The following is a 13,866-nucleotide window of genomic DNA, read 5'->3' on the forward strand; positions in this document are numbered from 1 at the left end:
ATGACCATGGTGATTCAAACAAAAACTGCTTCTCCTTTGCCTACAACTGCTACTGAAGGGGAGTTGATGACTTTGCCTCCATGGCTTAGTTCTTTTACTCCAAAAAGGAAAAAGCAAGAAATCTCACCTGATGCCTTCGACTATCAGCAACTGAAACGGTCCAGATCCAAAGTTGCTAAGAAGGCCAAGACTATCTCCAGAGTAACTGTTGACAACAACAAGATGAAGGTAGCTGAAATTGTGGAACCTATTGCAGATAAGCCACTTAAAGAAATGTCAGCTGCTGATTATAAGGTTACAAGGATAGAGTTGGGCAAACAAACGCATGAGGTCATTAAACATGATGCTCAGTTTTCTGTAGCTTTGCTGGTACAAAGGTGTGATGAACTTCTAGCAAAGAAAGACAAGCTAGAAGAGGAAAACCGACAACTTATGGCAGCCGTTCATAAAATCACAAAACTTGCTGCTGAAGGGAGTAAATCCATAGGTTCTTCTAGTTCTCAAGAATCAATTCGTGGAGTGGAAAGCGCTGCTCAGAAGGTACAAGCACTGGATTCCTGGGTTGATCAGCTTCATGATCTATGTGCACAGGTAATGAAAGACATTTTTCAGATGATGTCTAAGTTAGAGACCATTGAGGAGAAACTGGATCAGACTTCTAATACTTTCAAAAAGAATCTGGAAAGTGTTGAAGAAAGTTTGACAATCTGGCGTACCATGCCCCAACAACAGCTGAGTGTTTTGCAGGAGCGTGCCATCATCTCTTCCAGGATCATGTACTTGGAATTTGAAGAGCTCCTGGAAAACAAGGCCCTTGTTCTTAAATCCCTCATTGAGGAGATCGGTGATGCAAAGAGATTCCGGGGTGAAATTTTCCGAGATATTGTCTCACATTGTGAAAGAGCCTCTTGCAACATAGTAAGTTAGGATGGAGAGCTGATTCCAGAAGAAGAAGTTCTTTTTGATTTACAGATGAGGATTCATAAAGAATGGAGGAGCGAACAATTCTCGGCCGCTTCAATTCAGATATTGATGAAATACCAAGCCTTTTTGCATGAAATCCAGTCTATCCTGGATAAAAACAACTCTGCGCTCCTCCGGTGTCATGACACTATTGTGAAGACCATGGTTGTTGCCAAGAACACCCATGAACCGAATCCCGAGGAACTACAAACGAGCATCCAAAAATTTAAAGGATTCGTGTCTTCACGTAATGCAACTTAAGTGTTTTTCAACACTTATTTGTATTTTTCCACCTTTGTAATCTTTAGTTGTAATTTTGTTTTGACAAGTTACATGTAAAAGTATTTTTTTGTAAAATGCAAGTTACACATTACTTGCACTTTTGTAATTACATGTAAGACAAGTACAAGTTGTGTCCAATTAGGACTGTAGTTGGATTAAGTCTTAGCTAGTTATTGAATAAGTTTTGGTGGTTGAGAGAATCTCTCAAGTTAGTTAGGATCCTCCCACCTTTTTCTCAAGGCTCCTCTTCTATAAATACTTGAGGGGTCTATCGTAATTTTGATCTTTTGGAAAGCAAGCAAAAACTCTACCAAATTTACAGCAAAGAAGTCTTTGAGCTTTCATGTGTAAATCCACGAATTGAAAGGAATAGAAGGAAATTGCTCAAGCTTTGAGTCTTTGTGCTACATTCTTGAGTTAGTTTTCTATATTATTTTTCTTGCAAGTGTTCCTAAAGAGCGTAATCACATCTGATTTGTAGTCTTTGTGCTGTAAGTAGTTGAGTTTAATACAGATTCAAATAAATATTTTGTTGAGAGAAGCTGCAAGTCTTTGTGCTTTCACTTGTTGTTAGGAGAATTTAGGAATAGATTTTGTGGGAAATAGCTGTGAGTCTTTGAGCTTACACTACTTCTCATTGTTTTAAAGAAGAAAAGATTAATGTTTTTCAGTCTTTGAGCTGTCATAACTTGTTCTTTATAGCATTAGTGTAGGAAAGGGTAGATAGGACTTCACATAATCAAGTCTTTGAGCTTGATATTGCTATCCCGTCCCGAAGGAAGTGACGGAAGTCTTTGCGCTTTCAGGAAACTTCATTTTCTTTCTCTCATGTCATTTGAAAGTAGTTACTATTGTTTTTATCCGATTGCTATCCTTTTCTGTGAAGAGAAAAGGATATTGTCTTTCTTGAAAGAAGAAGAAAGATTGCTGTCCCATCTTATTTTATTTTCAAAGTTGTAGTTAGATAGGGGGAGCCTTCCCTTAATTAGGAGAGTTTTACTCACGTGCTGTGGTTGCAACCACAATTTTGTATATTTCCCCAAGTGTACAAAATTTTCAACCAACAAACATTAGGCTTCATCTTTCATCAACACTAAGATCTTCCATTCATCTAACACTTCTAAACTATTAGAAGTAGAGACCACTCAACAAATTGAAATAGCACACAAAATCCACCATCTCTTCAATGAAAACGGTATGTTTATTACAACAAGCCTTGGCAACATTCTCCTTTCCTCCTACTCTACAACTACTTCTAATTGTTTCTATTGCTATCTATTAAATGACTATTAACCCTTGCAAATGAGAGAATTGAGCCTTAAATAGAAGTCCCATTTACAATGAATGGCTTTGTTGATTCAAGATCAATGGTCGAGATTACATGATGAAACCCTAATTAGGGTTAGTTACAACTACCTTTGACCAATGAGAAAATTCAAAATTTCAATGTTTAGGACACATGTCCTTTCTTTGAATGTGAACCAATGAGAAAATAGGTTAGGTACATCGAACTTTGTGCCTCTACATATGTAGTTGTCCTCATAGGATGACTTAGGTTCATTGAACTTGGACACTCTGACTTGGAATAACTTGATTGGTTAGTGATGACTAGGCACCGCAGCAACATGCTCATCTTGTAGATCATCACAAGGAGGTCCCTATGTTTGAGCAATATCTCTTGATACTCAACACATCCAAGCTTGATGCGATGTGATGGATCATATTCCCAAATTGCACCATCTTTGGATGATTGAGTTCTTAACTTTGCTTAACTCCTCTAAAACTATCTCTCCTTGATCATGTTTGCATTTTCATTTCCATATTGGGGAATGTTCTTTGTATGATGTATTTCACTTGGAACCTTGGATTGATCCTTGGACGCATTGACTCCTCCCTTGGACATTCTTCATAATGTTTGGAATTTCCTCGTGATGCTTTGGATTTCATCTTCATGTTAGGGAATCCACTTTGTTCTCCCCTTGATGATGTTTGATCACCTTCAACTCTGGAATATTGAATTACTTCCTTCTTCAAGCATTCTTCATGATGTTTGGAATTCCTTGTGATGCTTTGCATTTATCTTGGACATCTTGACTGCTTCCTCTTGATAGTATTTGATCTTGAAGTGTGGAACACGACCCTTGATATGATTAAACTCCATGTATGTTGAACTTGGGATCTTGGATTTCCGAAGGAAATTCAAGATTGTGGTAATTGTACCCTCCTTATGTTTATCCTTACACTTGTCTTGTTAAGTTGTTCCTTCCTTGATGCATCCTCCATGTGGTTGAGGTTGTGATGATCTTGATGTAGAGAAAATGTGTCGCCTCAACCTTCTTCCATCCTCGCCATGCTTGTAGAGCAATCGGAACTTTAAACCCTTGGTTCCCTTGGAATGGTCTTGGAATTGCATTGCATTGTGGCCTTCTTCCATTTGCTTCTTCACCAGTCATCCTTGAGGGTGTTTATTTTTCATTTCATCCTTCAAACTCGATTCCTTCACTTGTGTTTGTCTTTGTTGATTGTGGTGATTGTACCCTCCTTATGTTTATCCTTACGCTTGTCTTGTTAAGTTGTTCCTTACTTGATGCTTCCTCCATGTGGTTGAGGTTGTGACGATCTTGATGTAGAGCAAATGTGTCGCCTCAACCTTCTTCCATCCTCGCCATGCTTGTAGAGCAATCAGAACTTTAAACCCTTGGTTCCCTTGGAATGGTCTTGGAATTGCATTGCATTGTGGCCTTTTTCCATTTGCTTCTTCACCAGTCATCCTTAAGGGTGTTGATTTTTCATTTCATCCTTTGAACTCGATTCCTTCACTTGTGTTTGTCTTTGTGATTGCACTTTCTTCATTTTGTCACAAATTTGCCTTTCCTTGAGATTGTGGTGATGTTGACTCGCCTCCTTGTGTAGCCTCCTTCATGTTTTACTTTTTCTTTCATCCAAATCTTCCATGCGCCTCACTGCTGGCCTCAAACTTTGATCTTTTCATGGAGTAAAGATACCCCTCATGTCTTGAAAGCCCTGCCCAGCTGGATCCTTCATCTCCCTTCAACTTGAATGTATAGATCTTGAACTGCTTTGTCTCAAACCTGAAAGACAACGAAATTTTGTATCAAATGTGAGATAAACACCTAACAAATCAGGTCCTCTAAAACCCCTTCCAGTCTGGAAAAAACATTGAAAAATCAGAAAATGCAAATCTAAAATGGCTCCTTGATATTTTGTCTTGATATCTAATTTCCCTGTGCATGATTTCATCTTCTTCTGCCCCCTCCTTAAGCTGGAAACTCAATTCGCCCAAGGCTGATTTGTAAAACAAAACAGGTCTGCACAAATTTGCCCTAGAAATTCACACAAATCAGGCCTGAGAGACCGTTAAAAATATCTTTACAATCATATGCAAGGAAGTCTCATCAGGTTTGCACCAAATCAGATTGCAAATTTGCCTTAGAAAAAACGAAATTCACTTCCAAATCAAGGCAATCGCTTGAGTTCTGTGACTCAGGTCTGCTATTCCTTGCTTCTCTTTAAAAAAAATCAAACATAATTGATATTTAAATGAGGAGATTTGCTCTGATTTTATTTGCTTCTTTAAACTTCAATCATCCCTACCCTCTTGGGCCGACCTAGACACACTTGATTGTTTGAATTTTGAATTAATAAAATCATCATCTCATGTTGGCTAGGACAGATCAGAAATTTAAACTAGAGCAGCGAATTTTTGAAGGGTTTTAACCTCATTTCCTCTAGATCAGCAGGTCCAAGTTTTCAACCTTTGTCATTCCTTACAGGAATATAAATATAGGGTTAGGCTCCTCCATTTCACACTTCATCCAATTCGCTTATATCTGATTTGAATTTCTTGCTCTGCTGATTAGGATTTGAACAGCCCTAGGTCTGCTTTTAGGTGAATATTCTGCCCTTATTTTCTGCAAATTTCTGCCTAGTCTGCGAATTTCTACTCCTAAATGTGATTTGGATTAGTGCTAAAATGGTTAAATTTGCCTTGTTTAAATATGCTTCTCTCAACTTTCGAATTTTATTCCTCCCTAGCTGGCCGACTTGCATTCTATACTTCAAAAATTTGAATTTAAACTCAACCGACTTGCTCACTTATATTGGATTTTTGACCCCCTTAGAAGGCTAAATATTATTCAAAATGGGGCTGATTTGCATATGACCTATACTAGGGCCTAGGATAGGCAATCTAGGGTGAGCGCTTGATGTTAGTGGGAAAGGGGGGTGAGCGCTAGGACTTGATGTGGAAGTGAAAAATATTAAGCACTTGCTTCCCGTTGAGGTAGAAGTAAATTTACCTCTCAACACTTCCCTCTGTTTGAGATGGAAATGAAATTGTCAAAATCACTTGCATCTATTTGAGGTGGAAATGAAATTGCCTAGGATTGATTCCCTTCATTTATGTTGGAAGTGAAATTTCCTAAAATTGCTTCCTCACATATAAGGTAGAAATTCAATGACAAAGATGATTTTTGAGCTTGAAATTACCTTGGAAAAAATTATTAAATAGAAATTGAAAATTTCATAAAAAATTTCACAATTTAATTTTTGAATTTGCATTCACAAGGAAATTTATTTAAAATTTTTCAAGGAAATTTTTTACAAAATTTTCATTATTTCCTTCCTGTCACAAGGAATTTTCCTTGTCCATGCCAAATTTCAACTCTTCCGACCTTGGCAAGGAATTTTCCTTGTCCACGCCAAATTTCAACTCTTCCACACTCATCACTCAAAAAATCAAATTCGCAAGCAATTGACCTGACAGCAACTTAAAACAACATTTTTTGTAATTTGTTTAGCAACTTGACAAGATTTTGCAACTTTCACACCCCTTAGCAATTAAACCTCAACTCTCAATTTGTTCATGGATTTTGGACTTGAAACTCAAATTCCTTACTTGACAATACACTCTAAGGTTAAGACATTACACCCCTAAGACATTCCGAAAATCAGTCAACATACCCAATCTAGATCAACAAGACAAAATGCTTCTCACGAGCAAAAGGTTAAAAACTATGACTATTGCCAAGCTAAAGATGGCTAAACAAAAAAAACTATGCTAGAAAGCGAAAAAGTGGGGGTCCCCATTTTAGATGGGGCGATGTGTGAAAACATCACAATGGATACTCCTTGTGATGTAATTAGCTTCTGCTGTGTAATTCTGATATTATCTCCATTTTAAATGGGGCAATGTGTGAAAATGTCACTATGGATACTCCTTGTGATGTAATTAGCTTCTGCTGCGTAATTCTGATATTATCTGAAGTTGCAAATTTGAACTAGGACATTTTTTTGTCAATAGCTCTCAACAACATAATCAGGAGTTGGAATTTGGCAAGGTTTGTAATTTAGAATAAGTTGTCACTCATTCTCAAAGTGGAAGGACTGAAATTCATTAATCTGAAAATTGATTTGCAAAGGACCTTTTTGGTTGACCTAACATTTGTTGGCGGCAATATTGTACACGGAAATAAAACTAGTTAATTAAGTTGTAATTGTGTTGGTTAGTTGGCAACTGAGGGGTGGCAGTTGCGGTGTGACGGTTGGCGCTCGCACCCCCTCGGCATCTTTATATACTTCCGAATGTAACTTGTGGACAACAACGACGACTATGAATGGAATAACATATGTGATACTTGTCTGATATCTATGGCATTGTTCTGCATTATGTACTTTATGCTTTAAGTATTTGGAATAACATATGTGATACTTGTCTGATATCTATGGCATTGTTCTGCATTATGTACTTTATGCTTTAAGTATTCACCCGAGAGGGCAAACAACATTTGCACAATATCATGGACATCTCTTTGTGTTAAAGCAAAGGCGATCATAACACATATTAAGATGAGGATTAGAAGCATGAGACACATCTATGGTGTTAAATGCAATGTTCATTTTCTAAAATGAATTTATATATTTTTGGTTTATTTTCATTAATTTCCCATTTTGTTTCAATCATAAAGTTTCCAAAATTCTTCTGTTTCATATGTACGGTATTGGATTTTGGCCTTGAAAAAATAAGAAGAAAGGTTGTCTTCATGTTTTTTAGACCATGACTTGGGAGTTTATGTTGCATGTGTTCTTATTGCAAGTGAAGATTTCTAAGTTCAGAATTTTAAAAGTATAATATTTTCTTTGTAGGACTCAAGTCCTGATCTATCCCAATCCCAAAATGAGATCTGTCTTAGATTTAGTATCTTGCAAACACCAATAAGTTGTGAGGATCCATGCAAGAGACTGAAGGCAACATTGAGGGAATATTTATTAGAATCTAACCAATGCTGTTGATGAAATAGGTATTGTCAGTAGTTTGCAATCTAGAAAGTTTTATATTTCTTAGCTTTCATTTTTTGCATGCAAATTTTTGTTGGGTCACCAACTATGGAGAATCCCTAGCAATTTTGGAGTGAGTTGTTTGTCTCGTCTGATTTTAATGTTAAATATTTCAGAGAATTGTTTATGCAGTTAGTTCACACTGCACATTTATTTGATTTTGAAGTGTTTCAGATTTTCCTTTGAATTTGGATAATTGCTAAGTATTTGTTTTTACTGGCAGTGGTCGATGCCTCTAGGCCTAATGCTCAGATAGATGAGCTTATTCATTTTGATACCACACATGTTGCAATAGCATCTGAGGTGCAAAATTTCTCATGGGAAATCGTTCATGGTAGTACATATATATATTGAGACTGGATAGTAATCTTCAAATGGAGCCGTCTTTTTTTCAAAAAAATGAAAGCTTGGCAGGCATATCATGAGTACTAAGGACAATGGAAATGGGTTTTGTGTAATGTCCCCTTTTGGGATGTGATGTATTCAGTCCTGAGATAATCATTCCAACTTAATATGATAATTGTAATATATTAATAAATATAATTTTATCAAAAACTGAGTACATTCTATTATAATATTTAACTAAAAATAAATCTGGGAATAGCTCGGGATATAGAACTTATCTTGAATTAGACAATGGGGAATATGCCACACACTTATTTAGGTTCGCTATGACTGAAGTGTTATTTCTGATTCAATCCCTTAATATATTAAATGTAAGGTATGACACTGCCAGCACTCACTACAATATTGCTGTTTCAGATATTATAATTTAGTACATGCAATGTCTAAATTGGTAATATTGCTAAAAGAGAGATGTTTGCTATTTCAGATGGAGAATTATAATCTTGCAACAATCTGATGCTGTTTCTGATGTATATGATCTGCACAATGTGCACATGCAACAATGGGGTGCCCAAAGGCAATGCTCATATAAGAGCAGATCTGGAAGGATACAAAGAAGAATTAAAATACCAAAATCCGATGATTGCTGAAGTGAGATTGAACTTCCCCTTATATCCCCAAAATCAAAAGGGTGGCAGCCTGTGGAGTTGATAAGTCACCTCTCTTCCAAATCAAATCCCTTCATACAATCATTTGTTGTTGATTAGACCTCATTGCTTAATCACTGCCTTTATAATCCTTTCATATGCAATGTCTGATTATCATAATCATTGTTCATTAATATCGTGCCTTCCCATAACTCAATTATAATTGCTGACCATAATATATCGGTTATTATTATGTCCTCTCTAGGTATGCTTGATGATAATTAAGGGATGTTTAAACATTAGTTAATGTTAACTATCTTACTGATTCTTATCGACTCAACCATCATCTACTAAATCGATAATATACGAGTTGCTGTCTTAACTCGAAATCCCCCAATGTTGTCACTTCTTTGAGTGTGACTACCATCACTGCCTTTATTATCACTTTGTGTAACGAATGATTCTCTCAATAAAATCGCAGGACATATAAATGGTATTACATTCTTTTAATAATAAGTCGACTTCACAAATAATGCCTTGTTTCATCAATGAGAGTCAGATTCCTTTTAATCGATGTCTCTATGATAATAGATCACTGCCCCTAATCCTTTTCATAACAATTATTTGTCATTGATTAGATTGCCTTCTTAATCCTCTTCAAGATCGATATCTGATTATCATAAATCACTGTCTATTGTGAGGGGAAAACCTCTCACACCAGCAGTTTAATTATATTTAATTTAGTAATTAACTTTATTTCAGATGATTTAATAATACAGTATTTATGTTATTTTTGCAATAATGCATTATTATAATTTGTTATTTTGTCAATCATATAATATTGTAAAATTTATATTATTATTTGATAAATATGAGATTAAAATATAGTTCGTTCTATTCATTTATTTGGTGTTTTATATATATATATATATATATATATATATATATTGTATTATTATTATTTTTTTAAATTCTATTTTAGAGCGGCATCATTGTGTTTTGATTGTTTAGATGGGGACATCACATTTTGCAGGTCAGTTGTCTAAAAGTGCATTCATTGTGCAGGAGCCTCTCTCTGCTCATTAGTAAATAAATAAAGAGGAGACATAAGTGACCAAATTTAGATGCAAATTGAAAAACTGCATTATTTAAGATGAGCCAATCAATAAGGATGAAGGCATTAGTAGCTTTGGACAACCCTCGATTTCATGTCAAATAGGAACAACCAAGAAGTGACTTGATCAGAATCTTATTCACTTGAAAGTTGAAACTGTTACAAGGGAATTGTTTCAGAAAATTCCATAGGAAATAAATGCAGGTGTATATAGTCAAAAGATTAAATACATGTTATTATGCTAAATGACAAAGGTAGGATAAACCCTTCATTGAAACTTTATGTTACGAAAGCATATCAGTACATACAACAATGGTATAGGCTCATTTAAAATGAGTGCTTGATATTTTTTTTGATGGATCAAACGAACAGAACACTATCATTGCAAGTGCTGATTACTAATTGGAGATAAGACCAAACAATGGTATGACTGAGAGGAATAATGGAGTATTCACCCCTAGATTCTCATCATGAAAGAATCACATAGAAAGTCTTGTCAACTATAGTTGGTTGGAGCTCACTGAAGTGGTAAAGAAGGGGTTCTAACCTTTATGCAAGGTCTTGGTGCATCTTTCACGCCAGGAATTCATGAGAGCATAGAAAATGCGATTTCTTTTGATCATTATAGTCATACTGTACTAACAAGGAGGATTTAGCTTGATTTGCTACCTTATATTGCAATGATCTACATCAATTGAGCTACATTTTAGCCTATATTATTGTCCAACGAGTTCATATGATTTCTAGTATTATAATACCTTCTGATGCAATTGTTTATCACATGGATTGAGATAACCCAGTTGTGTTAATGGAAGATCAGTAAGTTTAGATGGATTGGTCTTTGGTTGTGAGCATTTAACTTCTTGTTGGCTCTCAACTGCTATAGTAATGTTGACATCATGGAAGTGCAAATTTTGAAGTTTATTGTTTGTAGCAATTTTGTGGCGAAACCAATAATTTTTTCTGCAGTTATTTAGACTCTTTTGGTACCATAAATAAGGTCACTGTTATGATTGATGCTTTGACATGCAAAAAAAAAATGAAACTATGGTCTTAAATTGCTTTTATGAATTTTATTTCAGAGTTGGAAGGCAAAACTTCTTACATGTTTGACTGTGTGGAACTTACATATTATCTTTTGACAATGGTTGTAGAACTAGTTGGTTGTTACTTTTGATCACGACTCATAATAGACAAGGTCTTCTAACTAGGCAACAGATTGATAATCACTGTATCAGGCTATGAACAAAGTTTCAAATAAGATTTCCCTAACACCTTTGGGAGCATTATAAGCATAGCCTTTGAGAAGCATTCCTCCCAGCATTGATTGACATTTTGAGTTGGGTAGTTAGAAAGTCATGAAATGCTTTAAAAATAAAGCCCAGCTGTATGCATCCTCTGTATAAAGTCATGGAATGGTTTAAAAATAACCTCTATTCTTCCTCATAACATGATGTTTATAATTGAGTTCTGAAATTGAGACCACATACCTGAACCTAGACTTGTGCTCAATATTTACTCGATGTTCTGTCAATATGATGGTCCTATTTCTGAAGGATTATCTCACCATCAAAATAGCACAAATCTGAGAGCAGTACCAAGTCCTTGTTGGATTCAAATTTGTCATAAACCTTAAGGAAGTGCCTGGGGAGATATCTGATATTTAGAACAACAAATTTAGACCAGATACCAGTAACCTAGTTCAACTCTTGCACCACTGACTGTATCTCCTTTATAACCTTATATTTAGGTTTACCACTTAATTCATTACTTGTATATATTTTAATATAAACCTTATAGAAGATTTTAGATGGTATATAAATTTATAATATATAATGGGAGTCCTTTATTTACTTAAAACAAAAAACTGTATGTTGTTTTTAATCCATTTTTTTTCTCAAAAATATTTTATTTTTGAAGTTTTAACATGTCATTTCTCATTATTTTATGAACATTGCCTGGTATGACTCGAGCATTTTCTAACTGCACTTCTTCTTACTTAGATCTTCAGCTTGATGTCAGGGGCTGCATGGATGTTTATTCTTCTTTAGATAAATACATTCAAGTTGAGAAACTTGAAGGTGACAATCAGTACAAAGTAGAGAACGTTGGCTTCCAGGTCCAAAAAATTCTTGCTGGAAAATGATTTCTTTTAGCTTCTTGACTCAACAAAATTTTTCTTATTCTGATTCTACTATGTCGCCAAATATTTATTTCTGATCTGATTTAGGATTTAAGTCGTTGTACCTCTAAGCATGTTTCTGTAGATTGGACAATAATTTTCTGATGTTTACCTTCCTCTAATCCTGTAGGATGCTCGAAAGGAGACACGTTTTGCTGATTTTCCCCCTATACTACAACTTCATTTAAAACGCTTCGAATATGATAATACCAGAAATTTGTTGGCAAAGGTAACACAAAATTCATGAAATGTTGATTGCCTTGGTGTATGTAGAAGGTCTAGAAGTTGCTTTGGTTCACTTTGTTGTATAAATATAATGTATTATCTGTTTTCACTGTCAGATCAATGATAGGTATGAGTTCCCATTGGAACTTGATCTGGATAAAGATGATGGTCGATATCTTTCATCTGATGCAGATAGAAGTGTGCGGAACCTTTATTCTCTGTATAGGTAAGATATCTATGTACTGCAGGTTTTTATCAAGGCACAATTTGCTTTGCATTCTTGTCGCGCTTAAGTTTTATATAGTTTCTTCAAGTTAACTTTAATTTTGCAATTCTATTGCAGTGTTTTGGTTCACAGTGGAGGAGCCAATGCTGGACATTATTATGCTTTCATCAGACCTCTCTTATCTGAGCGATGGTAATTTATGAGCTTGAAACCCATTTTTGTATTTAGCCAGATTGGTTTCAGCTAGTAGTCTTAAGATCTCATGTAATCATTTCTTCATATGTTTTATCATTAATGTCCCCTCGTTAGCTCTGTCTAGCAGAGACCTGTGTGGCAATGGTGGATAGAGACTCAGTCAGGATATTCAATGTTTGGATTTGGTGTTTCTGGCAGTAGTAGACCAGTTTGGAGCAGTTCCTTGATTTTAGGAGGCAGTTCCTACATTTTAGGAGGCAGTTCCTACTTTTAGGAGGTTGTGACAGCGTCCAAGGTTGGGGTTCCATGAGACCATTTCTTGGTTTCAGTTTCAGGAGATTTGGGTGTGTTTCCTAGTTTCTAGGAGCATCCCTAGATTTTAGGGATGAGACTGCCAGTTGATCCGTGATTTCCGACATCAGTCACAGACATGTGATAGGTTCAGTTTCAGGCTTTTGGTGTGTTTCGAGCTTTCTGTAGCTATTTGGGTTATATTTTTAATATATTTAAATATTTCCTAAGTTAGCGTTTTAATATTTTAAATAAGGCTATGTCTATAGCCATTTCAGAGTAATAAGGGGTTTTTGGCTTCATCTGGCTTCGTATGCCCATGTGTTATAGCTCATTGGAAAGGTCTTGAACTTTTCTAAATGATTTTCACTTGCCAGGGTCCTTTTGGCACTTGGAGTTATTTTATATTGAAAAAGTGGTGTTTTCTCTATACTTGGGTGCCCAATATTGGGAAATATGACTTTATATTAAAGCGCACTTTTCATATATCTTTAGGGTTCAATTTGGAAGGAAAGAGATATAAGGAGAAGGAAACCTAATTTCTCATTATCTTTTACATATTGAAAACCTGTTTGTGTTGTGGGGTAATTAAGCATTAAGGTAAATTGTGTTAGCGTCGACAGTTAACCCGTCGGTTGTCGGCAGTTGGTACTGGGTAACTGACCAGACTCCTTTATGTTGTATCTGTTTGTATCTGTTCCCAGTCTTTGGGCAGGCTATTGTAGTCGAACATATTGCTATCATCGTATGTACTGGCTTACCATGAATCAATAGAACACTTGTGAGTTCCATATATTCTGTGTACTTCTGTCATTTATGCAATGTCTTAACCTGACACCCTATGGGGAAAACATTTGGTGCCGTTGCCTAGACGTACTCGGGAAAGGAAGGAGCGGATGGCGCGCGGACACGATGGGCCTACCCATTGGTGAGATAAACCCAGAGGCCGACGACGTGCAAACAGAGCTCTACAATGGGGAAGACACTACGACAAGGGAATTTTCAATCCTGCTCCAGGTAGCCATCGAGACCTACGTTC

General features: G+C 35.9%; 1 protein-coding gene across 4 annotated transcripts in view; it reads left to right on the forward strand.

Annotated features, from left to right (window-relative positions):
* Window positions 1-13,866, forward strand: part of LOC131049650 (ubiquitin C-terminal hydrolase 13) — a 205,001-nt gene that overhangs the window by 43,588 nt on the left and 147,547 nt on the right. For all 4 annotated transcript variants that reach the window (XM_057983710.2, XM_057983711.2, XM_057983712.2 and 1 more), the window contains 4 exons: window positions 11,712-11,827; window positions 12,021-12,119; window positions 12,232-12,341; window positions 12,459-12,533. In XM_057983710.2, the coding sequence (XP_057839693.2) occupies window positions 11,712-11,827; window positions 12,021-12,119; window positions 12,232-12,341; window positions 12,459-12,533 (400 nt within the window). The remainder of the gene's footprint in view (window positions 1-11,711; window positions 11,828-12,020; window positions 12,120-12,231; window positions 12,342-12,458; window positions 12,534-13,866) is intronic.

Source organism: Cryptomeria japonica, chromosome 8, assembly GCF_030272615.1.
Source record: "Cryptomeria japonica chromosome 8, Sugi_1.0, whole genome shotgun sequence".
NCBI lineage: Eukaryota > Viridiplantae > Streptophyta > Pinopsida > Cupressales > Cupressaceae > Cryptomeria > Cryptomeria japonica.